The 25,952-nt window shown below is 40.1% G+C and overlaps 3 protein-coding genes across 5 annotated transcripts; 1 reads left to right on the plus strand and 2 right to left on the minus strand.

Annotated features, from left to right (window-relative positions):
* Nucleotides 1-2,353: 2,353 nt before the first annotated feature.
* LOC145465993 (dolichol-phosphate mannosyltransferase subunit 1-like) lies at nucleotides 2,354-10,696 on the minus strand. The gene is made up of 9 exons (XM_081449780.1): nucleotides 10,513-10,696; nucleotides 10,297-10,396; nucleotides 10,140-10,173; nucleotides 5,065-5,141; nucleotides 4,744-4,769; nucleotides 4,537-4,632; nucleotides 3,990-4,058; nucleotides 3,545-3,659; nucleotides 2,354-2,504 (listed from the first exon to the last, which is right to left on the minus strand). Exons 1-9 carry the CDS (start codon nucleotides 10,614-10,616, stop codon nucleotides 2,400-2,402), a joined length of 726 nt encoding a protein of 241 aa, XP_081305906.1. The 5' UTR covers nucleotides 10,617-10,696; the 3' UTR covers nucleotides 2,354-2,399.
* Nucleotides 10,697-12,217: 1,521 nt separating this feature from the next.
* Nucleotides 12,218-17,539, minus strand: LOC145465998 (uncharacterized). 3 transcript variants are annotated; one of them, XM_081449789.1, is made up of 3 exons: nucleotides 16,846-17,539; nucleotides 16,258-16,764; nucleotides 12,218-13,397 (listed from the first exon to the last, which is right to left on the minus strand). In XM_081449789.1, the coding sequence occupies exon 3, from the start codon at nucleotides 13,306-13,308 to the stop codon at nucleotides 12,715-12,717; it is 594 nt and encodes a 197-aa protein (XP_081305915.1). In that variant the 5' UTR covers nucleotides 13,309-13,397; nucleotides 16,258-16,764; nucleotides 16,846-17,539; the 3' UTR covers nucleotides 12,218-12,714. The 3 variants fall into 3 exon arrangements, with proteins under 3 accessions (XP_081305915.1, XP_081305914.1, XP_081305916.1); XM_081449788.1 differs by having other exon boundaries at nucleotides 14,081-16,764; XM_081449790.1 differs by lacking the exon at nucleotides 16,258-16,764.
* A 3,149-nt stretch (nucleotides 17,540-20,688) lies between these two features.
* On the plus strand, nucleotides 20,689-24,399 carry LOC145465704 (large ribosomal subunit protein eL14-like). The gene is made up of 4 exons (XM_081449474.1): nucleotides 20,689-20,706; nucleotides 20,803-20,904; nucleotides 22,344-22,592; nucleotides 24,277-24,399. Exons 1-4 carry the CDS (start codon nucleotides 20,704-20,706, stop codon nucleotides 24,331-24,333), a joined length of 411 nt encoding a protein of 136 aa, XP_081305600.1. The 5' UTR covers nucleotides 20,689-20,703; the 3' UTR covers nucleotides 24,334-24,399.
* The last annotated feature ends 1,553 nt before the right edge of the window (nucleotides 24,400-25,952 follow it).

A 25,952-nucleotide genomic window follows, 5' to 3' on the forward strand; every position in this document is an offset into this window, starting at 1 on the left:
ATTACAACTAGACTGCAGAACAGTTGTTTTCCGTGTGCACCGAAGGCATTGAATCTCGCGCGCTTCTCGCGCATACTTAGGCTTCCTGCGTTCGAAAACCGCACTTACTTATTTACGCTTAGTACCCCTCCTGGGGCATAGGCCGCCGACAAAGGTCCATCAGACGTCTCCGTCCTGGGCGATCCTCTCTAGCTGCCTCCAGGTCAGCCCCAATATCCTGATGTCTGCTTTCAGGTCCCGGCGGCAGGTGTTCTCGGCTGTCTCCTCTTCCCCTTAGCTTATTCTGGAGGTCTACCCTAGTGATGTTGGTCGGAGGCTTGCAGAGAGCGTGACCTTCACATCTGCAGGCATCTGGTTAGTTCTTTGCCAGAGGTCGCTTTTGCTGATGGTGTTTATTCAACCTCGGCTGGACGATTCCTCGTGGGCATGCATTGACGAAGGTCTCTGATCCATACAGTAAGGCAGGTTTGCCATTAAAGATCCCGATCTTGGTTTGTAGTGTCAGTTCGTTGCAACTCCCTATGTCCTTCAACTGCAAGGCGACTAATCTTGCTTTGCCGATCCTGGCTTTGACACGGCGGCTCCTGTTTCCTTCCCCCCCCTCCCCCCCGGATTGTGTACTACACTGCCCAGATAAGTGAAGGCATCCACCTCTTCCAAAGGGACGTTTCTCAACCGAACTGGCGAGGCGCTCATTGTGTGAACCTTGAGGACCTTACAATTTGGGGCGAACACCGTGCGCGTTCGATTCACTAAAAACCGACTGTTTTACAGTCTAAAACCTTATGACCTCTATCTAACCTACATTACGATTGGTGAAATTAAAAGGCCCATTAATTGCTCCTGGTTCACTACTGTCGGCGGAATGTTCAGTATATATAGAGCCAATTTTGATTTAGGAGTTTCAAATACATATAGCACAAGGTCTCTCAATGTTTTCTCAATGGGAACTTCGTCTTCAAATTTGTAACTTATAGCAGCAGCAGGGAATTTTCTTTAAACTGCCTTAATATGAATTTTTATTTTAGAGTCATTTTGTTCTTAACTGATCGGGTAACACTTTCATGTCGCATTCTGCGAGAGAAACACGGCAGCATATAATAACGTTTTTTTCTTTTAATTAAAAACGTACAGTTGTAGGGGACGAGAGTTATGTTAACTTCCGTAGCGCCGATTTTGCTCTTCGAATAAATTCGTTTCGACGACTAACCGCTGCTGGTTTTAAGAAGAGGAAGTTGGCGCGATGCACTATTTCCACCTATCGAGGTTAGGAAGGGGGTTGTCGGAAGCGAATATCACAAAAATGAGGTTAATATACAGCCGAGAGAGCTTAAAGGAGCTCAGTGCGGTATTTTAAGTTATTTTGGCCACATACAAAATTACCTTTAAATGATAGGAAACCTGAAAATAACTGTTTAATAAGATAGAAAAACACCAAAGAGATAATGATAAACCATAGAGGAACAAGGATGGCTAAGGATGGAGAAGAAATTTGAGAAATAGAGGCTAAACGAGTCCTAAACTTTTAAATATGCGCAAACCGTGACTGAGCTCCTTTAACTGATATTAATAAAACCAAGACGACGGTGTAAGAGTAAGAGTTCTCTAAACGATTTGTTAAAGGATCCATTCATGATGAAATTTATTGTTCTCTATCATTACCGTTTTCCCATTCACCTATACAATTATGTGTAAAAAATAACTTATTGTCTGCCTTTCTTATAGAACCACGTCATCTAAACCCACGTATTTCCTTGCTGTAATCAACAAATACAACTAGACATCTTTACTGATTTTTGTAAAGAATTCACGATGAAAAAACCTTGAGGAAAACACCAGAAAACGCACAAAAATTGCCATATAACGTTCGAAGTATATCTTCTTGTCTACTTGGGGCTAGGCCGAATAACGACAGTACTGAGTGATTTGACTGCACGGGAGACTCACATATGAAAAGGTCAGGGATGTACGTTGTCTCGCTTAGGGGTATAAAAAGAAGCTCCTGGTATATAAATCAAGGATTCTGGTCTCACTTAGGGAGTTGATTACAAAACGCCACTATTTATAGCTATTAAAGTATCTTGTCGGGTGCACTTAAAGAAACAATTAATGATAAAAGAAACGCTCAGGCTATTTCTGTTTTTGGGCTTGATTTCCGCCGGTCTCTCGAATCCGGTCTACTACAGTAGTGCGAGCTCCCTTCCTGAATGGCAGCTGGTAATCTATGCCGTTTTAAGAGGTATCTTATGGGGATCAAATTAAGTTCCAGCCACGCCCAAATTGTTCTCCTTTATAGGTTTAATTCAAATTTCCCGACGCACATCCCCGGCCTTTACATATGGAAGTCCCCCGCCCCCCCCCCCTCCGGGTTTAATCTAACGCGGTGTAACAGTCAAATGTCACGTGGTGGCAAACAGATAAAGCAGTCCCTTAGCAAAGGAAACTACTTCGCTACCGCCGAGTTTTGACTCGCCATACACACGATCAACAAATGTTATTGGCACCTGAAACAAAACAGAGAGCCAAAATCAGTCACTAGTTTACAAACAGGGCCTGTTTTTTTTTACACAGAGATATTATTGGGATCCTCGTGTAAGTGCTCAGCATAACCTACACGTAGCCTACTTGTAACAAACAATTTTCAATTGTCAGTGCACGTTTCAGGTAAAGTTACCCTGAAAAACATTTTGTGGAAAAATTATCTTATAGTTTGTATCCTTGAACATAAAGCTAAGTAAACCCTTTCAGTGAGACAATTGATTCATAAAATTGTTGTGTAATGTTTTATTACTTGGCAAATTAAAAATGTTAGTCTGGAAGATGAGCAGAACTTTTCTTTTAATTTCAACTTATCATGCATTATACAACACCATGGGTTACAACTTTGGTCAACAGCTCCCAGCTAAGAACGCCTAACAGCTGCATTGCTGTTAAGGATATACCATACTTTAATCTTTTGTATTTCCACACTGTTTTGACATCTCTGGAGATGTAAGTGAATTTTTTTAACTAATACTACAAAAACTTCCCAGTTGCCAGTACATCAGTGGGGTCATGAGAGCCTAGGGGCACCATCCATTTAACCAAAATTTCCACGTGGAGGTTCCAAAATTTCTTGGTGTCGAATGGATCACGAGACTGGTCCAAACAGTCTCGTTCCATTCCACTCGCATAACGAGTTACGCGCTCATTTTAAAATGCAGGATGTTGGATCACTGTTGCTTGTATTAGGGCTAGATGAAGACAGAAAAGTGGTCCACCTCGAAAGGTGGACCAACTTTTTCGAAATCTTTCTGGTTGGACCGAACCGATCCATTCAGTTTTAGAGCGAAATTTCCGGAAATTTTGGGTGAATGGATCGCACCCTGGGTTTGCTGTAGAGACTTTAATCCAACATGAGCACTGGGGTGTGTCATGTAGGTAAACAAAAGTATTAACAGCACAGGGGGGACTCATATGCATTCCTCTTCCTCTCCCTCCTCCACAGTTATCAGCAAATAGACACCCCATCATGATTGAAGTGATGTCTGCCTTATTAACTCACCTCTCCAATAGTGTAACCAAACTGTCTTGCACGCACAATCATTTCCATCTGAAAGATAAATCCTTTGGACACACAAGCATCCACAAGATCCTCAAGAACTTCCTTCTTGTACAATCTGATTGGAGACAGGAGAAAGTACACTTCTAATAACCCACATTATTATTCGTTGGGTTTCTCCAATGATTGGACTTTTACTGGTAAGTAACTTACCACTTACTGGTTAACTTACCACATGTAACTATAATGGAGGGGGGAGGGGAGGGCAAGAAGTAGCTTTGTTGTTTTTATTGCTTTTAGTAGGGAGACCTACTGTTCAGAAATTGTCAATGATCGCCATGACTGAAAAGTGACAACATGGACTAAATAAATAGAAAGAAGAGCTAATTTTAAAAAGAAAACAAACAAACCATGCATGGGCCATTGTGTCAATGCCCCATTGTGTTACCTAAAACTCCCAGTAAGATCAGATGCTCCTGGTCTGAGAAGAATCTGTGTGAGATAGTTAGCCCCACGGCTGGTAAAAACAAAAGATAAGCATATTAAAATATGGAAATGATTATTTTTGTGACAATTTCAAAATTTGCCTGAACCTGAGCTGTAAGCTAAGCTCAACACAAGCTAAACCCTTCCAGACACTATCTAGTAGTTTGCGACAACATGTAATGTGACCCAGTATAACATATTTTTATTAATGCTTTGAATGGAACCAAGATGAAACCCCAGCTAACCATCTAAAAATCTAGTTAAACCTTTGATTCTCTGTCCTCACTCAAAACGTAAAAAATCCAATGAATCGAAACCATTTCAGTAATTCAAATTTCACACATTTCCCTTGTTTCCTAGAGACCGAAAAAATACCAATCGCACACATTGCAGCTGGTTCTTAAAACACTATGACTTGATGTTAGGGGGTAAAGAATTCCACTTACTTAGTAAATGGCAAATGATAAATAAAATCAATAATACATCAAACATTATTATGCAATATTCACCTTATTAATTTCCTTCGCAGATCCCAGCCAAACACTCCACCACTTCCAATGTATCTTGTTCCTGACACAACATCATAGTTACCTTCTTTCTGTTTTCTTTTACAAGAACAAAATGACTTAATAAAGTTATGACAATTGAAAATGAAAAGGAGATGTAAAATTAATCAATGATTTTCACAAAAAATGTATACCGGTTAGTATACCAACCTGATAAATTCTGGAATAAACTTGGGCTGTTGAAATAAAGACAGATTTATTTAGTAAAAGTGATTACATCACGGAGCAATAACCTTAGAGAGTAAATGTTGAAATTTGTATAGGAAAGCAGTTTGTTCAAGAAACAATTAGTGTACTGTAAAGGGATTAAATGTCTGCGTGAATAGATCGGACAGTAATCTGCAAGGAATGGGCAGTTGTTAGTAGTTTTTCCTCGCTAATTTCTCCATCTCTCCAATTTTCTGTCCTTTCATCGTCCCTTTAGACACAGTGAAACTATCTACTTGATGATTAAGAGCTTGATAAACTCACGTGATGAGACAAATCTGCATCCATGATTATTACGTAGTTACCAGTTGCATGTTCCATTCCATGAATGTAAGCAGTACCTAAATGTAAACAATAACATTATCTATTTCCTCCTCCAGACCTTTTTTATCCCACTCATAAAAATACAGAATGAGCTTCAGAGGTGAGCTTTAATTTTACTATATCAGCGAAAATGGCGCTTCAAATGCGATTCCTAAGTTCGATTGTCACTCGGTTCCCGCCACGTTGGGACCGCGCTGGACGCGTTGGTTGACATCTTTTGAGTTATTTGCGGATGGCAAAGGTCTCATTATCACTGAGACTACAAATGCAAACATGAGGCAGCGAAGAAGAGCGATGCTACTCCATTTAGCAGGCCCAGATGTACAAGAAATCTTCTCTACTCTCACGGATACCGGAGAAGCAACCGATTACGCAGCAGCTGTAACAGCATTGAATGGATATTTTCTTCCCAAAGTCAATACAGCTTTCGCCCGCCAGAAATTTCACCGACTCCAACAAAAGGAAGGTGAGACTGTTTTGCAGTTTGTTACTCGATTAAGAAAAGAAGGAAAGGATTGCAATTTTGGTGCAGACTTTGACAACCAGATAAGAGACGCTGTCCTGTGTAAATGTAGGTCAGACTATGTAAAGTGCAAACTGCTTGAGGAAAGAGTGGAACTAACGCTCGCTCACACATTAGAAATCGCAGAACAGTGTGAAAGTGTAGCCCACCAAATGTCTCATCTCAGTGTGAGTGAGCCAAGTAAAGAAGATGCAAACAGGGTTTACAAAAGACCCGAGCGACCCAATGGTAACCAAAACCGAAAGAAAAATGGAATTCAGTGCTATCGTTGTGGGTTGAGTGGGCACCTGGGTAGAGATCCAAAATGTCCTGCTAGGGGTCAGACCTGTAGGAAATGTAAAAAGAAACCAGGAGTTAATCACGTGCAAGAAGAGCTAAAAGCTGATGGGGACCAAGTTGATTATGCCTTCAGAGTTGCTAATGAAGCTCACTCAAATCTGCTCAAGTTGTCTGTTGGTGGGCTAAAACTAGAAATGTTGGTGGATTCTGGAGCCACCAATAACATTGTTGATGAAGAAACCTGGGAAGATTTGAAAGTTAAGAAGATCAAATGTAAATCAGAAGCTGCTCCTATTGACAGGAAGCTATATGCCTATGCATCCAGCAAACCCCTCCCAGTAAAAGGTCATTTTATTTGTGAAGTGTTGATTGGTAAAGGGAAAACTCAAGCCGAATTCCTAGTCACCAAAGGAAAAGGAGTGCCACTCCTGTGCAAAGATACTGCAATGAAGTTAGGGGTGCTGAGAATAGGTGTTGACATCGCAACAGTTGCTGGAACCAGGCAGACACTGCAGCAACAATTTCCAGAAGTATTTAGTGGGATTGGAAAGTTGAAGTCTAAGCAAGTGACATTACACGTAGACCCAAAAGTGAAACCAGTTGCTCAGCCGTTAAGGCGAACCCCCTTCAATTTACAAGAAAAAGTAGAAAAGAAGATTCAAGAACTATTGGACTGTGACATCATAGAAAAAGTTGATGGGCCTACACCATGGGTGAACCCAGTAGTAATTATCCCGAAAGCGGATGGTGACATTCGTCTCTGCATCGATATGAGGCGAGCAAACGAGGCCATTCTACGTGGTCGACACCCCATACCAACTGTCAATGAGCTGCTACACAGCATGAACGGCTCAAGGGTTTTCAGCAAGCTAGATTTTAAGTGGGGATACCACCAGCTGGAGCTTAGTCAAGAGTCATGCCAAATCACCACCTGCGTGACACACAAGGGCTTATACAGATATAAGCGCCTATTGTTTGGTGTGAGCTCAGCAAGTGAACTGTACCAACATGAGATATCCACCACTCTGGCTGGAATAGAGGGCGTTGACAATATCTCTGATGACATCATTGTACACGGCCCAGACCAAAAAACTCATGACCAACGCCTTCTCAAAACCATGGAGCGCCTCAGACAACATGGTTTGACTCTCAATGCTGACAAATGCTTGTTCAATGTGGACAGACTGGTTTTCATGGGAATTCTTCTGTCTGAAAAAGGAATCGGCCTGACAGAGGAAAGAGTTAGAGCCCTGCAAGAAACAAGAGAGCCTGAAACCGTCAGTGAAGTTCGAAGCTTCTTAGGATTGGCTAATTACAGCAGCAGATTTATTCCCCATTTTGCAACCATCACAGAGCCATTGAGGAAACTAACCAGGAAAGATGTTCCATTCCACTTTGGTCCCGAGCAAAAAGCTTCCTTTGAGTCACTCAAGCAAAGCATGGCTGAAGCAGGCACATTGGCATACTTTGACAAGAGAGCATCAACCAAAGTCGTTGCAGATGCAAGCCCTGTTGGCCATGGAGCTGTACTAATGCAAAACCAGAATGGGGCATGGGTACCAATTTGCTATGCAAGCCGCAGCCTCACAGAGTGTGAACGGAAATACTCCCAGATGGAGAAAGAGGCCCTTGCCCTTGTTTGGGCTTGTGAGAGGTACCACGCATACGTTTATGAAATGCGATTTGATCTAGTGACCGATCACAAGCCGTTGGAAGTGATCTATGGACCTCGTTCCAAACCTTGTGCCCGCATCGAACGCTGGGTAATCCGCCTACAGCCCTATGATTTCAGAGTCGTGTATGCTCCAGGACAGAGTAATGTAGCTGATCCCCTCTCACGCTTGCTCAGTCAGAACAAACCAACAAATCATCAACATGGTGCAGAACAGTATGTTTGATTTGCAGCCATCAGTGCCACACCCGCAGCCCTAACCACGAGAGAAGTTGAAGAAGCATCAGCAGTAGATGAAGAGTTGAAAGCCCTGAGAGAGGCAATTAGAACCGGTCGATTTGAGAAATGTAAGGTCTATGCACCAGCTGCAGGGGAACTGTGTGTGATCAGGCAGCTAGTCCTAAGAGGTACTCGTATCGTACTGCCAAGCAAGCTAAGGCCCCAGGCAATATCCTTAGCACATGAGGGACACTTGGGAATTGTTGGAACAAAGCAGAATTTGAGAAGCAAGGTATGGTGGCCTGGTATTGATAAGGCAACAGAGAAGTTCTGCAAATCTTGTTATGGATGTCAACTGGTTGCACGTCCAAATCCACCTGAGCCCTTGACGTCAACGACATTGCTGGAGGGTCCTTGGCAAGACCTGGCTGTAGACCTACTAGGACCACTTCCATCCGGACACTCCATACTGGTTGTTGTTGACTATTATAGTCGCTACTATGAGTATGCCATCATGACATCAACCACCACTGTGAAAGTAATTGACAATCTAGAAGAGATTTTTAGCCGCCATGGTCTTCCCATAACTATCAAGTCAGACAATGGACCTCAATTCATCTCCGGAGAATTCCAGGAATACTGTGTGCAGAATGGAATCGTCCATCTCAAGACAACACCGAAATGGCCCCAGGCCAATGGGGAAGTTGAATGACAGAACGCCTCCCTGATGAAGAGAATTTGCATTGCCCAAGCTGAAGGGGTTGACTGGAAGAAGGAGTTAAAGAAGATATGTGACGAAATACCGTAGTATTGATCACACCACCACCGGTAAAAGCTCTGCCGAATTGTTGTTCAATAGAAAGATGAGAGGGAAGCTGCCAGAGCTGCATGCTGATTGCCGTCTAGACCTAGAAACTCGGGATAGAGACACAGAAGTGAAGGCAAAGACCAAAGCATATGCCGACAAAGCAGCAAATGCGAAACCATCAGACATTACAGTGGGTGATCAAGTACTTGTAAGACTAGAGAGAAAAGACAAATTCTCGACACCATTCAATCCAACGCCATACCGTGTGGTAAGCAAGACTGGCAACAGTGTCATTGTGGAGGCTCCAGGTGGGACCCAATACTTGAGAAACACCTCACATGTGAAAAGGTTTATAGCGGACGATCCTGTATCGACACCTGGGGCGCCATCTGTTAGCCCAGACGAATTCGTCATACCTTCCACAATTCGAAGCCAAGTGTTAAGTGAATTGGCACCGGCAGCACCTACCACACCACAGAGTGAACCTCCAACCAGGAGTACACTGTCAGCACAAACAAGTGCAGAGAATGGAAACGAGTCAGTTACCGTCCATAGTGATATGGCAATTGACCAAGCAACAGTACCTAGCACGTCAGCAACACCAAGGTTGACTCAGAGACCTAAGAGGCAGAGGAGACCACCAGAGAGATACAAAGACTATGTTTTGAAATTGTGAACTGTTCTCCTGTGAGATGTTTACTGATGGACAAATCAAAGAACTTTGTGATTTTGTTTTTAAAAGTGTTGTTGAGGATGCTCATTCGGAGACAATTTAAACTTTTAACTTTGTTGACATGTTCATCGCATAAAGCTAAGGCGTCTACCTTTAGAGTTGAATTTGTTTTCACTATGTTTACGTTCATGTTCGAAGGATTGTTAGACTTTCTTTCCTCAGAGAAAAGGAGAGATGTTGTGTATGTCACATTTTGTGCATTTATGTCATGAAGTAGACAAGGAGCAGTATGAGAGAGAAGAATAAAGAGAGCACATGGTCGACTTGTTGTGTGCTTCTTTCCGAACTAGTTTCACTTCTCCAACTAGTTAAACCTCCTCTAATTTATGTACTAAGAGGACACGACATTCCCCAGCTTTCAAAAAGAGATGAGTCTCCAAGATGGTACTTTTGTAAAATAAATTTGAAATGGGGAGACCCAAGAAGTTTGACCAAAATTCTATGCTGCATATTTTGTACATGACCATTCCAAACTGCTTAGTAATAAATTCCTGTTGATTAGCTCTCAGAGACCGGCCTACAGTGTATACGTGTAATACAACAGTAAGGTATTTTCCCCAGGAATAAAAAAAGGTGATGGGTTTGAATCTTGCCGAAACAGGAGTTCTGGTTTCCTTTCCACTGCTTATGTTGATATACATGTGTAACTGCACAGACCCCATTTTACATGTATTTTGCTTTTTCCCCTGAACTTAAAGATTTTTTTTCTGACTTTCTTTTGGTATATAAGCTCATCATTATCTTTTGTTAATCACTAGTACTGCAATACAATGTTGCTTACCTAAGCCAAGCTTGCTGGGTCTCGGTTTGAGTCTCTGTGATAATAATTGAACAAATTTTTAAGGTTTTACAGTGTGCCAGTAGCAATAGTAGGGAATGTCAAGTTAATAAAAAAAAGATAATTATATAAGCTTAATTTGTTCTCTTGCAGTACTTACAATTATATCTGTGCCATAAATATTTTCTAGTTGTTTCGCTGCCTCTTGTGTACCGTCTGGACTACCATCATCAATAATTATTATCTCATAATCATGCTCACTATAAAAACAATCAAATGATTTTTTTCAAACTTAGGTCTACACCATTAATAAACCACGTTAAAATAGGAAAATCGATGACCAAAACTGTTATTCTAAGAAAGAAAACTTTCTTACCTATCTGAAAAAGCTCTAACAATCAACCAAACGATCAACGGTAGGTTTTCTCGCTCGTTATAAGTGGGCAACAAAATAGAGTATTTGTCCCTTTTGGCAGCCATGTTGAATTTACGTGGCAGATAAGCCGCTGTCCAGTTTTTCACAGAACGCCGTCGCTTGTCGGGCACGCAATAATTGATTGGTTACAGTTCATTTTGGATCGCCCAAGAACCGGAAAACATAAGATAATTGCAAGCCTGCTTCAGCTACACCCGTAGCTACAGGTTATATCGCGAAATTTCTATATTTCCCGTTTTGAAAGTTGCCGGTAATTCTGACTCCGCCTGGCGGTTCAGTGCAGGCAGTCGAATGAAAATTCCTTACCTGGAGGTCATGATATGCATGAAATTACATTTGGGTGTTTCTCACGTGGTCTTCATTAAAAGATGTTGTCAGCTTCTAAGAGGATAGGTAAAGTATGTGTGCATTTAACTGTTCGGGTAAACATTTTGAGTCCATTTTGTGTCGCAAGCTCTCTGCATAAGTTCCGTCAGGACCTATGATTTTGATTTTTCTCTCTGCATTTAATATTACCTTTTCTGGCTGAAGTTGATCTCACTTAGCAGCTTTTTAGCAAGTTAATTACAGTATATATGCGAAGCATCCCACAAAGTGCGTAATCCAACAAAATTTAATCGAGTATTCGCGTTTACGCTCATGTCAGGATAAAAAGATGCGAAAGACGCTGGGCAACAGTCGGCATGCCTGAAGAGCAATATGACCCGGCGCCGGGAACTTGCGCAAAACTCAGTGTTGATCTTAAGGCATACCGCGAAAGCTCAACCGCTTAACCATGCTACTTGGTCACTCAATAGAACGTGTCGGAAACCATCTTGAGATTTTGACGTTATGGAGAGGGGCTTTTACAAAACGCCACTCCATTTTGTCAGTTTGGTAAGAAAGGGGCGGTAGCCTTTGTCATTCCTAAGGGCTGTGAAGCCCGAGGAAAACGTCAGTGAATGAAAAACAACACAATACTAACATCCGCAGTGTCAGAAAAAAATATTCGCAACGTGGGTTGTGTCTACAAAGATGTAAGAAGGCCATGAAAAGCTTTTAATTGAGTTAATTGGCAACGGAAGTTGGGTTGGAGACGCCCTCCCTAATTTAACCTAAAAAAAAAATCGCATGCTCAGCCGCATATGTTTCGTTCAGAATTAATTTTCTTTTAAAATTAACTACCAACAGCAATTTGGCAAAACTATAGAAAGCATCAAGGTACTGTTTGATTCTTGAATGATAAACTAGTAGATCTGACCAAAAAAATCGCATGCTCAGCCGCATATGTTTCGTTCAGAATTAATTTTCTTTTAAAATTAACTACCAACAGCAATTTGGCAGAACTATAGAAAGCATCAAGGTACTGTTTGATTCTTGAATGATAAACTAGTAGATCTGACCAAAACACACATGCGTTTTTTTTTTTTTTTTATCCGCCCGATTGCAACAGATTTTCTGATCAAATTATAGCAATATGTCATGAACACGTTGCGTCAACTTTTGCAGAGGCCACAGTATGCCGGAGCCGCTGAATGCGGTCGGCGAATCGTGTCGCGTGAATCTCATGACTAGGGCATGGAGGTGCTTTCAAATATCTCCGAAGAATAAACCTACCTTACATCAACATAAAAACAAGAAGTGGGTTGATTTATTAAAACCCAATAATTTATTATTCTTACGTAATTTTACTCCCGAGATTTTAAGTATACAGTATGCATAAACTTGACACTTATTAAGATTTTAAATAGTCAAAACAAGTCAAAACATCAATTCGGTACAGTAGTATCAAACTATTTATGTAATATCAATAATTTGAGAACGAAAGATTCATAAATAAAAATAAAAACAGGCCATTTATAATAACTTAAACCCTATGTCCTCTTTTAATACGACTAAAACCGTAATCCAGACAATCTATCCCTTGTTTTTAAAATAATTTTGTCGTCTTTTGAGTGCTGATTTATTTCCTTATTTCGGCTCATTCAGTTTATAAACGGTGTTGGCTATGATCCGTACTCTTAAAAAACTTGTCGGGAAAAATCAAAATACAATATCGTGAGAGGGATATTGTACATGAGAAAATTCGTACGTAATCCAAGTCTGCTCTCGAAACCTTGATATAAACCTTGCACGTACGGCAACACTTGTGCGTGAGCTGAATCAGCTGATTTTTTTCTGACCAAACTTCATCAATTTTTCCTTTGTTTGAAAAGCTTCGTTGTTTTCCCCTATTGAGTGTAGAAATGCGTCGTGTGTCTCTTCATATGCTCCTAATTTATCTTTCGCACTTCGCTGTAGATGACCGCACAACGCGGCGGTTCTTCCAGAAGTCTTGCCCAAAGTTTTGTTGTTAAGTTGTTGCGAAGATGTGTGCAATACAAGCTCGAAATATTTCCCCTCAGCAGCTCCGTCTGTTAAAATCCCTTTGATAATTGTTTGTCCTTCTCTTGCAAGTACGTGTCCTTGAAAGGGCTCGCTCACCCTGTTGCCCATATGTTGTACGATTTTACAGCTGTGCGATCCAAAGAAAGGGATTTTGCCGCGCCTTCGTGTGTCTATAACCCAGTACCTCGTAGATGATGGCGGCTGTGATTCGCAAGGAACGAGCAGAATTTTAATCGGAGCTTCACTCTGCAAGTCCAAACATGCTCCCATTGTCGTATTCAAATCGCTGGAGCTCTTTGTGTTTCTTTGCTTTCTTCTCGGTCGCTTTTGTAAACTGGTATCGCTTATCGCGCGGAATAAACTTTTCATTATGCCACCTGCATCAAGCCAAGTTTTTCACACGGTAAGTGTGTATTACCCGAACTTGTTCCGGCTTATTGTGGCACTAGCTTGAGTTCCTGTTGATCAGAAGAAGAACTCAATTATACAGTTTCAATTTTTTGTGCATTTAAAGTTCAATATTTATAATCTTAGTGCAATTATACTTCTGCAAGCTCCATATTAGCTTTTGCCGAAATTTTCGAGAAAGTTTGACAAGGAGATTAAATTGTCCGTAAAATGCTCTCGACATCAATCGATTTTCACAGGTCCAAGATGATATTGGTTTTAATGCATCGAAAACAGTTAGTGTTTTCGGATAAAAACATTTGCATTTCAACAAAAAAATAACAGCTTGAGTCCATGAACACAGAGGTATGGCTCGCGCATCGAGCGTGCAGTTTGTAAAGAGATTTTAAATGTTTCCTGAGGCGCAACTGATAGACTCGATTTATTTAGTCGTTGATTTCAGATTTTCTTTTTCAAAGAATCGCCCGCACAGTGAAACATGCTGTTAGCAAAGAAAAACTTCTACACAGGCTTAAGGCTTAGCCGGTACGAAGAGAGATATATACACGATTTTCGGTGTAACTTTTGTTTACTGGTTCGAACATAAGATATCGTTTTTAGCGGCTCGAGTATCGCGCAAATTTAAATGCATTTACCTATCCATATAGCTGGCGGACGTTCGTCCGGTTCAATTCAGATTGAATATCTCAGTGAATCAACAGGGCCGATAAAATTAATTCAAAAAACATCTCACCTTCTCTTTACATCGATGGGGCTTCGCGATAGTAGCAGAATAAATTGTTTTGGCTGCCTTCGGCTCTTAGCTGAGGAATAAAACTCGCAGACACTGAACAAAGCCTTGTGAATTTGAATTTATCTACCTTTCTCGCTGCAACATCTGTCATTCAATGTTTCCACTCGTGCCACTTCTAATGCAAATGAAGTTTCGACAGACTCTGGTGAACCGGGATAAAGACAATTGCCGAGTTATTTATCAATTGTTATTCACTAGGCACGTGTCATGGCGGAAATTCACTTTTATCTGACAGGGCTGTTGGCAACAATTATTAGCGAAACTCTATCTTTTCCGGCTAAGTAGACATTTTAGTGTTTTTAAAATATTAAAAGGGTTCCACAGTTGACAGATTTATAAAAGCCAACCTAAAATTAGAGCAAATAGTTTTTGCGGCAAGTCCAAAACTATTAGCGCCCTTACCTGCGCCAAAAAATTTAATGGAAGTTGAAAATAAATATTGCAAAAGTAGCAGATGTAATTTTGTCTTGTGGTGTGATTCCTATTTAAACTTTTCGTTCTTCGCAGAATTAGGCTCTAAGTGTTATTACAGTTTTCTTTCTTAAGGCGATTCGATTCTGTTTAGGCGATAAATTATCATGGCCAAAATACCTGCCGAGGAAAAGAATTACTGTATTGAACTGAACAGAAATGTTTGCAAAACAAGGCAAATTACAACAGCCTATGGAAAAAAAGCCAGCTTCAGGAGTTGTGATTTAAACTCTTTGTTAATGAGAATATTGTTTTTCGGTCCCAAGGTGAATATTCTTATCTTTCTGCTGATTTTAAGTTCTTGTGATATTCTTAAATTTTAGCGTGTGACATTTCGGTTTTATTGACTATGCTGTAGTTGAATATGTTTGGTGCCAGACTGCAAGAAATAAAGACTGATCTGACAAACAGAACGTTTTGCAAAACTTTTATCAGCACCGAACATACGGCTAGTTCTGTTTTTGTTGTTGTTGTTTTTATGCTAGTTTTGCCGCTTAAAGAAAGGAAAAGTTTTATATGGCTTAGTGAAAAACATATAATTGTATTATGTTACAAATGTTCAACATACAAAAGTATATTCTTTTAGAAATCCATGCCTCGGGTTTATTCTCAAGGTATTCTTAAAATTTCGCAAATTTCAGCCTCGATAATCTCATAAAATATATTCCTATAATGAAAAGAGAGTGTACTAGCGGGCATGGGGAACAGAAAGCATATACTGGCCAAATAAAATGATGAACGTGAAACGAAATTAAAAGCCGGAAGAAGACGATTACCTCCGTTTTAGTGTTACTGGTTCACGCGTGTTTTTAACAATTTCCCCACTAGCTACCATTGAATTTAGAGATTAAGGGACTAAGCTCAAGGCAAACAGACCAACCATCGATTCATGCAAGAACTGAAGGGCTATTATGTTTTCGGAATCTGCAGCGTTTCACCGAAAAAAGAAAATTCGCTCTAGGATACTGGCTGTCAGTACGCTCTCTCTGGGCTGGTGGCGGAGTGCGGGAAAGTTAAGAAAATATATCAACATCCTCTGAGTGTAAAGTGAAGGATTAGCACTTCGGATCAACTATGAAATCAGACCAGCAATATACGATATCATTTTACTTGTGATCAGGCGTTTTTTTGTTTTTTGTTTTCTGCCGCCGTGCCGTGAGGAAAGAAAAAACTTGATCTCAGGCCAAGATTATGCATCAAATCCGCAGTATACATTTCACATGATCACAACGGACTTCCCTCCATACACGTTTTCAACAACTGATTACGTTAACGTGACCAGTTTGTTGTTTCTTCCTTCATCGAATTATTTTTATCGTAAAAAAAAAAGAAAGAAACACCATCACTCTCAAAGGATCAGAAAATTTAGATCACCCCTATCACCCTGGTGAACTTTCACAGAATTGTTCTAGTTCCCAACCCGGCTACCGGCCGTGCAACAGAGGAGAGATTTAAATTCCGTCAGCCATCTACTCGAATCTACAGTTAAATGACCACTGACTCTCACATGCTGCTCTTCAGAACAATTTGCTACCTAACGCTAAGTTGCTGGATTATAATTAATCAAGCCAAAATTAAGTACAGTTTTAAGCCCTTTTTGAGCTCTGTATCGATCAGTTCCTCATAATATAAAGGCGTACACATACCTCAGTCCACGACAATCAAGCTTGGAAATCTCAGGGTCGCTATAATTATTTTGGACGTAAGCCTATTCCTAGGGGTCCGTTCTGGCATCACTTTTGGTCAGTTCGACCGGTGTCAAATATGAGTCCAGTTTGAAGCTCGAAACACTTTTTAAAAAGCGATAGACTACTCTCCAGCAAAACACGTAAATCTGAAAACCTAATTACATGAAGCCTCCTTGGACTCTGACCAAGATATACAACTGGACAAAGTCCCGAACAAATTGTCGTTGGCTGATTTCCCACCCCCTTGAAGAAAGCTAATATCTTCTAGGTTACATCGGCTTAGCTGTGATATAGTCCTTGTACATGTTTATGTCCCGGGATATGTGAAAAAACATAGGTATATAAGACTGAGGTTTGATACGTACATGCTGATAACAGTCAGATACGGAAATTCTGCACGATGGAAGAGGTTTTATACATACTGATTCAGTCTGATACGGAAATTCTCAGGCACGAAATACGTACCTAGAAGAAGAAAGAGATTTTACGTCAACAAAACAAGATTATTCATTATGCTAATTAAGTTTTCAAATTATCAAACCTTACCAGACTTATTTTGTCTTTCCTGAGGTGTTGTATCATGTCATTTATATGCCACTTGGTGATTCGTCGTCTTCTCGGACCGTATGAGTATAAATAATTTGAATACCTTTGCGTGCGAACTAATTACACCAGAAAGCTTATAAAAAAGCTGACAGAACTTCCAAAGTTGATTGGTTCCGCGCTTTTAAGGTCGTTTACCTTGAAAATTCCTAATGATCAAGTTCTCGCTCTCTATGGACCTTTCATCAAGCTAAACTGAAATAAATCAATTGTAATTATGCTAGGCACATTGAAATGAAAAGAAATTTGATTCTCATCGGAACAGGTGTGCTCGTCCATTTCCTTTGTGTTGGGCTATATATTAATTAACCTCCACATTCGCATAAAATCACGACAATAGACGCATGTCAAAACGGCTAATTCTGATAAACAAGAGATACAAGTCAAAAATCCCCTGTCCATTACTAAATCTCATAAAGTGAAAGCTTACTTAAAAATTAGAGGAATATTGGCGCCATATTCATGAAACCTTTCCACATGATCAGTCGATAACATCGAACGGAAAGTGTAGTAGGTTTTGAGAAGCTGGAAACTGGCAAAGAAATGTCTTTCAGTACCTTCTAATCCAATTGGGTCTTGCCTTTGTGGGTTTTTGGTGTGTCAAAGCCGATCACTCCGAAAACCTTGCTTGACATGTGTTTAAAATTGCTATCAGTTAACAACTATTATCTGTGTAGTTAATCCGGAAGATAACTGATGGAATGTGTAGATCCTATCTTGATATATTGCATGTCTCGGATGTGGTCAGAGCACAATTCGAAAGGATTAATTCAATTTTGCGTCTTCAAATATGGTTTTGTGGAGGAAACTCCCTTAATTAAGAAAAAAGATCAGTGCTTGAGACAAAACGTTTTCTTAGATCTGTATTGTACAAAAGAGTAGTTATATTTTTCGATAAGAAATGACGTAATGATTTTATGGCAGAAATCAAATTTTACAGAATATTCACGTGGCTTAGAATAGTTGCACATTTAGATTTACATTTTACAAATTGGGTTTAATCTGGCGACATCCTGTCTTCAAGAGTAGGGAGCTTTTGCAAGCCACAAGAGCAACGGTAACGAAAACTGCGCAATGCAAAAGCCGATTACGCGGCACGTTCTGCGTCCGCATTGTATATCTTTGAACATTACTTGGCTGTCCTCTGATCTACAAAGTTGTGACACGGAATCAAACAAATCACGTGTAGTTCTGGGTATTTTAAGAGTTTCTGCTTGAAATTGAAAGTTATCTTTATATTTTTATCCAGCGGATAGATTGCAACCGATTTACTGAATAGTCGGTGTCACAGCCGCCCCTCCCAACCCGAAAAGAAAAAATCGGGGAAGGCGTTTGTAACCAGTGTTGTAACACAGGCTATTTATTGAATAGATGTAGATATTTATGAAACCGACATGATTACTAAAGGTCGATCATTATCACATTTACTGAGCCTATGGATTTTGGATTGCGGGTAACATGACCTGTCGACTGTACTTGTTAACGTTTTGGGAATAAAAGGAAGTTTATGATCAGGTACCGAACTATTAAGGAAGAATAGCAAACTCTTGGATCGAGTGCTTCAACGCATTGAGAAGCCTGACCTGCCCCCTCGACTTAGGTAACTGAGAGGCAAACTTGCATTGCTGAAATCAAAGAAACAAATTGAACAATTAAAGCCACCTCTTGTGAAATCTCGGGAGACGCGGTGGCCTCATGGTTAGTGCGCTCGTCTCCGGATCGAGCGGTCCGGGTTCGAGCCCTGGCCAGGGACATTGTGTTGTGTTCTTGGGCAAGACATTTTACTCTCACAGTGCCTCTCTCCACCCAGGTATATAAATGGGTACCGGCGAACTTAATGCTGGGGGTAACCCTGCGATGGACTAGCATCCCATCGAGGGGGGAGTAGAAATACTCCTAGTCGCTTCATGCTACAGAAACCGGGATAAGCTCCGGCCTGATGGGCCACTTGGCTCGCATGCAGACTTTACCTTTACCTTACCTTGTGAAATCTCAGGTAAAGGAAAAAAAAAAACTGACCAAAGAGGATTTCACCATATTCGAAGCTTTGTTGACCACATTCTAAATAATAAACCATAAAACCTCTTGGATTGACAGTTGGTCACGTGTTTCAGTCCTTTTATTCAATTTTAAGGCACGCAACTATTGCACTTCTTTTAATAAGTATTTCTATAGCGCTTTCCTATCTTTTTAAACTTAGCCAACTTTTATTTGACTCTAAGAACAAACTTGTAAGAATCAAAACTTCCGATCTTACTGATAGCGTGATCGCTATGTGGACATTTGTTCAATCGATAACACCCGTACCCCCGACAATGCACGATGCTCCATCCCCGGGGGGATTCCCATTTGAAAAGGTCGGGGATCAGTCGACAACTAAAAACAGTGTCTTTTCCACCTGAACATCCCAAGTACAAGTGAGATCAAATCCGTGATTTACACTTCTAAGCGTTCGAAGGGCGTCCTGGACTTTTCGGCTTTTCTCCCCCCGGTGCTTCACTTCAACTGAGGCTTGCACAGATTAGTGTTCAACATAAGCCTGTCGGTGCATTCATGAGAACAACCATAACCCTTTACTGAGCTCTAAGTGTTAATGAGATACAAACGTTCACTTAAAAAAAGGTGAAATCCCGTTTTATATTTGCATTCCTAGTTTAGTTTGATCCTAACTGGATTTTCCGGGTTGACACGTTTAATCTGCATGGACAGTATTTTTGATTGTGCATTTGAGTCCTCTACTTGAATCTTTGATTTTTTTTTCAGTTCAAACGGGGAATACTTTCATACCCTGTTCCAGACTTAATTGCTGGATAATAATAATAATTTAATAAAATTGCATGCTTATTTATAAAAGTAGGTGTTAGCCTGTTAGACCGTGATTGTAACTACGTGTACCTTAAATAAAATGGGTGTTAAATTAACACCTTCGGGGTTTATTCGAGGCATTTGAAAACCTACGGTAGCTGATTCTAATTAAAGGACGATAGTGGGACTGCGAACAGAGTAACATGTTTGAAAACTAAAAAAGTTCATTTATTGTACTCAACATTAGCAGGAGTTTACTAGGGACGAAATCCGTGGACATCATATTCTTGTTTTGTTGAGCATTTTAAAATTTTTCTTTTGATAAAACGTAAGGTTGTCAAAAATGCCTTCTTTCTTCGTGCGAAAATGAAGCGAGGGAAAAGCGAGAGGAAAAAATAATATACTAGAGTCTTGCGCCAGTTTCCTCTCAGGCCCCGTCCTCATTACGCGGGGAAAGTTTGAAAACGGAGCCACGGTTTCACATTGACAACACATCCCAATTTTTTTCTGTCCACACTATGCTGGGGGAATTTGAAAACGTACCAATAACTGGTCATTTTGTATTTGTGTTTGGTCAGGGAAAGCACACGATTATCGTGAGGCCATTGCTTTCGAAACGCTCCGTTTTTAAAATGTTTTCCGTCTGCATAAAAACGTAAAGCCAGCCTTGTCAAATTCCTCCGGTTTGAAGAGCGTTTTCGAAAAGCTCCGTTTTCGTGACGGATCAGTGTGGACGGTAGGCCTAACCTTAGAAATAAAGCTGCGTTTTCAACTTTATCGACTTTTGCTTGTGGATTTTAGTTTTTCGCAAATTCTTTCGGCTTTCAGTTTTCGACCCATCATAACCTACATGAAAGTGCTATTATCAATTTTCACCTGCGCTGTCATTTATGCCAACCAGCGGCTAACTTCCAGTACACCCACAATGCTTTGCGCCCCTTCCTTACACATCCGGGGCTTTGCTAATAATTCGTCCTTTCTCGCCGATATTCCAAGATGGTGAGTCCACGTGTGAAAACATTGCCAAGTATTCGACAAAATAACTATCCTTAGTAATGTCTAATTGTGCTCATCTTTTCTGGATGAATCCTTCAGGTGTACAAGCGTTTAGTGGAAATTGGTCGTGTGGCTCTCATCAACTCGGGACCCGACGAGGGGAAACTGTGTGTGATCGTAGATGTGGTGGATCAAAATCGAGTAAGTCAGTTTTCTATGCAAGTGCACTCTGTGACTTTGGAGAAATTGTTGTTGCAGTCTGTTAATTGCGCCGAGTATTTCATGTGCTGATCAGTTGGTTCATACTGTACTTAAGACTATTTGCTGATCATGAAGTTCAGTTCCTAAGCTCCAAGTTTGGCTGAAGTATAAAATCGCAACTCATATGTTAACTTAGTGCCCAGCAGCAGAGAAAGTTATTTCATGGTTAAATCAATGCAGTTTGTCGACGTTTTAATTTTCACGTTTTTACGTTTTCTACTTTTTGAGAGCCCAGTACATAATAAGTTGTTTGGTTACATGTAAGATCAGAATTTCCTTCGGACTGTTGGACTTTTGTACCATCCTATGGGTGTTTTTTGTTTGGTTAAAGTAGTTAGCTATAGTTTTGTTACCATAAGTGTTGCAATCTTTTGAATGGGTCACAATATACTGAAATCAGGAATCATATGAAGACTGAGTGTCTGAGTAATTATTGACACTTGATTTTACTTTCCAACATACTTGTAAACTTTGGTTAACATAAATGTTTGCTGACCCGATCTGAAGGCAGTTCATTTAAGCCAATCTTCCTCTTTGAATTCTGCAAACTTCAAATTGAATCACCAGTACATGTATTCATAAATTTCTGTAAACTTGATTTATTTTCATTGTGAAAGAAATATAGGGAATCAAATCCTGGACCCAACAGTTGAGCAGCACTTTATTTGCTAATGTTACTCTGATGAAAGCTTACAATATTGAACTACTACTTCAACAACAACAAAAGAACCAGTACCAAACTTATTGTTTACAATTTCAACAAGAAACAGCCCTGTACTTACTATATTTTTTCTTCCCGTGATGTTTTTACAAAAACATCCGTGTTTTTTTTAAACAATGAAAATACAGTAACTTTGCCTGGGGAAAGAAAAACTTTGCTTGGGAATTATTTGGGTCCATTTTCTCTAGAAACATCATCACTGCCTATCTTTATCAGCAATCTTTTGTGTTTTTTTTTGAAAATACATCATCAGCAAATTCCAACATGGAATCAGGAAAATTAAATTAAGATTTAATGAGTCTTGCTGAGCTTTTACTGTGGGTGCCATAGTTATAAGAGAACAGTGTTTAGTCCGTTTGTTCTTATTATGTTTAAGAAAACACAATGTTTAAGAAAACATAAATATACCCATGTAAACCACGATAAGATTAACACGAGGTCGACCCTATCCATCCTCTTGGAAGTCAGTAAAAGCTGGTATTGGTAAAAGCTTAATATTGATCAAAATCTGTAAGCACTGTGTCTTTGTGTTGCCTTGAACTGGCTTATCATGTACATGTACAGTGTACATGTGCATATGAGCACCCTTGCTTTTATACTGGAATTTTATTTTAGTCTGAGTCTGTCAAGAGAACTAAACTGAAGCCTTTCCAAACAGGCACTGATTGATGGGCCTTGTACCAATGTCTGCCGCAAGGCCCTTAATTTCAAGCACCTGTCACTGACCGACTTCAAGGTCAAGGTTGGCCCCTCTGCCAAAAGTGGCCCAGTTAAGAAGGCCTTTGAGAAAGGCGAGATCCTTGAAAAATGGGAGAAGACAGCATGGGCTAAGAAACTGGTCACGAAAAAGAAGCGAACTACTCTCACTGACTTTGATCGCTTCAAGCTCAAGCTGGCCAAGCAGAAGGTAGGCCTTTGCTGTTTTGTCTACCAATTTTGCAATTTTTGTTTTTAATCCAAATGCACCATGTGCTAACAGTCTGTTCAACCTTTTTTTGAAATTAGACTCGTGTTATTCTGGCTTCAGGCAGACGGCAGGTCTTTTTTGCAGGTGGCAGGTTGCAGGTTGAAATTTAATTATAACTGGAAAACTGCTGGCACTTAAAAGAAACGTACAGGTGGTACACTTACCGTGACTGTTACATGACTCTGTTTACGATCGCTCAGAAAGGTGGCTTCCACCTAAGTGCCAAACCTGCCGAAGCAATGGGAGGAGAGTATATTCCTATGATTTTAAGCCTGCAATGAATTATTGTTTTTGAAGGAACATCTGAAATATCATCTGACATATCTGCTGAATCTGGTTTCTTCCCTGTGAGTACCAAAATGAAAGCACACTGAGCTTGTGCTAGTATATTCTGTTGGTTAAAATCATATATTATTTCATTTCTTTATTTATTTGCTTCATTTGTGATGGCAATCTTCCGTTGTTAAGGGAAGTGTAGCTTGAGTTCTTGTTGACGCTACGCCTAGAGAATTCGAACTCATGCTCTGTTGAAGCTCAAGGAGCCCGTTGAGTATTGAAAGATCGAGCGAGGTTCAACTAGAAAAATAAATAAAAATACATGTGAAGAAAAGCCGAGCGATAAGAAAAATACAGGACAGAATGTAAAGACTTACAAATGTTTCCTGACTGTAGCGATGATGGTGAAGCTAGGTAGAGTATAGATTCCGCAACAATATTAACTTGAAGCTATAGAAAACGTTGAAAAGATTGGCGTGCTAGGAAACCGTAGTGTAAAATAGTCCTAATTTGCATACATAAATGGCAAGCTGAAATAAAAATTCTCACGTGGAGTCCTATAGGAAGACCAGAGCCAAATCTGGAATCGATGGAAACATCTGTGGAGCAGCTATTCAGATGGCTTTGAAGAGGTTTCACTGGTCTCAGCGTGTCGATCGATAAGTACTTATAGCGAATCGATCGTGTTTTCACTATGTGATATGTGAAAGATGCCAACTACTTTATGTAAGAACCCCTGACAAGTATATGGGTTATTAATTATTTTTAGTGCCAGCGGTTTTCCAGTAATAATTACATTTCAACCTGCGACCTGCACCCTGCACCCTGCAAAAAAGACCTGCTGTGAGGCAGATGTGAAAGTGTTGTCTTAATGTATACTTGTAAAGCATATAAGTACAGTCCAGCCTATGTCCAGTCAATTTCACCCTGAATTAGCTTTAAGGAACATTAATAGGGAGCTTGGCTAAAAAAATTCAACTGCAATTGAAACGTCAACCATATTCAAGTTATGTTTTTGATCCTTTTGTAATAATAATGCACTTGCACGATGCCGTCATTTGCCTACAACTACCTGGATTCATTTCATTTCTCCTTTATGATGCAAATTTTAAAATCAATGTGGGGTTTAAATAACCATTGCATTACTTAGCATTAGAAAAAAGAAAAGCTAAGGATTCTGGTTTTGGTAGTCAGATGACGCCATCATGCAAATCGCCTATTGGTGTAACAGCTGAGTAAATCACATTTAATTAATGTAATACACAGAGAGCTGTAAGTGTCCTTCCTTGTTGGCAGGGACTCAATGTGAATGCAATGGCTGAGGAAAGTTTTTGTTTTGTTTTAACAGAAAAACCGGGTTCTCAAAGCTGAACTGAAGAAGTTGCGAAAAGACGCTAAGCTGTAATCTTGCTGTTAAGATTCAAATAAATCTTTTGTTTGAGAAAATCTGAAGTTCTTTAATAGCTGTCATTTTGTGATACAGTACCTTAAGCAACAAAAATGTTAATTCGCAAGTCTAACTTTCACAATTCAGAATCACTGACACTAGCTTCATGCAACTCAAACTTGAAAAAAAGCTACAGTATGGGAACACATTTTGGGTTCTCTCCTCTCCCCCCCCCTCCCCCCCCCCCCCCATCCTCCCTTCATATTTCCATGTTCATTTGTTAAAACATTGAGAGCCTGTCCTAGGTATTCAGTTAACTGGGGAGCAGCTCAAATAGGAAAATGGTGACTTAGGGAAAGGACAAAGATAAGGAACTTTTTTGTGATTTCTTTCTGTACACTGTGCCTCAACTACAGTTTAATTGAATGCCTGAATGAGGCAATTTCCATAATAATTCTTAGTACCTTCTTAGTACCTTCTCTCTTAACCTTGGAAGGTTCCTGTTGGTGCTACCCAGCTTACATAAATAATTTTCTTACCATACACGAACAGTTCCATTTATGAGGGGAATTTGATTTGGTTGGGGGAGAGGGGGTTAATCTTGGAGCTACGTGAAAGTACATCAGTGTCTGAAAAAGTTACTCACACTGGCATTATAAGATGAAAATACTCAGTATAGAAAACTAGAAAATTATTGTAGTGGTGCCCCATACACGTAGGTGGTACTCTACATCTCAGACTGTGAGGAGGTGTTGAAAAGAACTACAGTAGATCCTGCTTATATATCTGTTGCTCATTGAATTTCATGTTGCCCACTGTCAGAAATACCAGTATACAGCAAGTACGTAAAATGAATTGTTTGTAAATGAAACTGTGTGGCATTTGTGAACTTACTTTGCTGTTATATGGTACATGTGATTGGCAGACAGAAAACTAAAATTCTGTTTTGGGATAGGGTATGGACAAGCCCCATCAGCTAATTCCCTCAACCGATGGGGCTTAATGCTCCAAAATGCATCTGTGACCTCGTACAAACAAGCCATGGCCCCTAGCATGTCAGATGCAGTAGTCCTTTACCGTTTTGCTAATGCTGTACATGCAGTGGCTGATGTGCCAAGTAGATCCCATCCAGCTGTTATCTCAACAGGAAATTCCAAATCTTTACCTTAAAACACAAAGCTCATTCAATTGGGAAAACAAAAGTCAAAAGAACTACAATCTGGGTGAATCAATGAAACAATTATTAAAGAAAAAGATCCCTGGAGCACTTACATAAAACTGGGTGCAAACTTGTGAGATAAGCACTTGTGTAAGTGCCAGCATAAGCACCTGAAAATGCTAGTGTGCACCCAGGTGAAATAAGCACAAGAAGAAGAAACATTTTCTCCTTTCACTTATGCTTGCGCTTGTGCTAATTTCACAAGTTGGAACTGTTGAGAATATTGATTAAAAACAACCATAAGCACAAGAAAAAGAAACAGTAATTATTTTTTATTTTTTGTGCTTGCACTTATGCGTCTTTCACCAGTAGGAACTGATGAGAAAGAAGCACAAGCATTAGCACAGGTACATGTATTAGCACAAGAGTTCAACTAATTGAAATGACACTGTTCTAGACTCCTCTCTCCCTGTGACTC

This window comes from Orbicella franksi, chromosome 13 (genome assembly GCF_964199315.1).
Source record: "Orbicella franksi chromosome 13, jaOrbFran1.1, whole genome shotgun sequence".
NCBI lineage: Eukaryota > Metazoa > Cnidaria > Anthozoa > Scleractinia > Merulinidae > Orbicella > Orbicella franksi.

Bases quoted from the DNA above. Each gene is read 5' to 3' on its own strand.
- LOC145465993 (XM_081449780.1), bottom strand. From the start codon at position 10,616: ATGGCTGCCAAAAGGGACAAATACTCTATTTTGTTGCCCACTTATAAC. The intron at 5,142-10,139 runs GTAAGCAACATT...GTTTACATTTAG, and splicing joins ACCCAGCAAGCTTGGCTTAG to GTACTGCTTACATTCATGGA. The intron at 2,505-3,544 runs GTGAGTTAATAA...GTTTTGTTTCAG, and splicing joins TTGGTTACACTATTGGAGAG to GTGCCAATAACATTTGTTGA.
- LOC145465704 (XM_081449474.1), top strand. The intron at 20,905-22,343 runs GTAAGTCAGTTT...CTTTCCAAACAG, and splicing joins ATGTGGTGGATCAAAATCGA to GCACTGATTGATGGGCCTTG. The intron at 22,593-24,276 runs GTAGGCCTTTGC...TTGTTTTAACAG, and splicing joins TCAAGCTGGCCAAGCAGAAG to AAAAACCGGGTTCTCAAAGC.
- LOC145465998 (XM_081449790.1), bottom strand. From the start codon at position 13,308: ATGAAAAGTTTATTCCGCGCGATAAGCGATACCAGTTTACAAAAGCGA.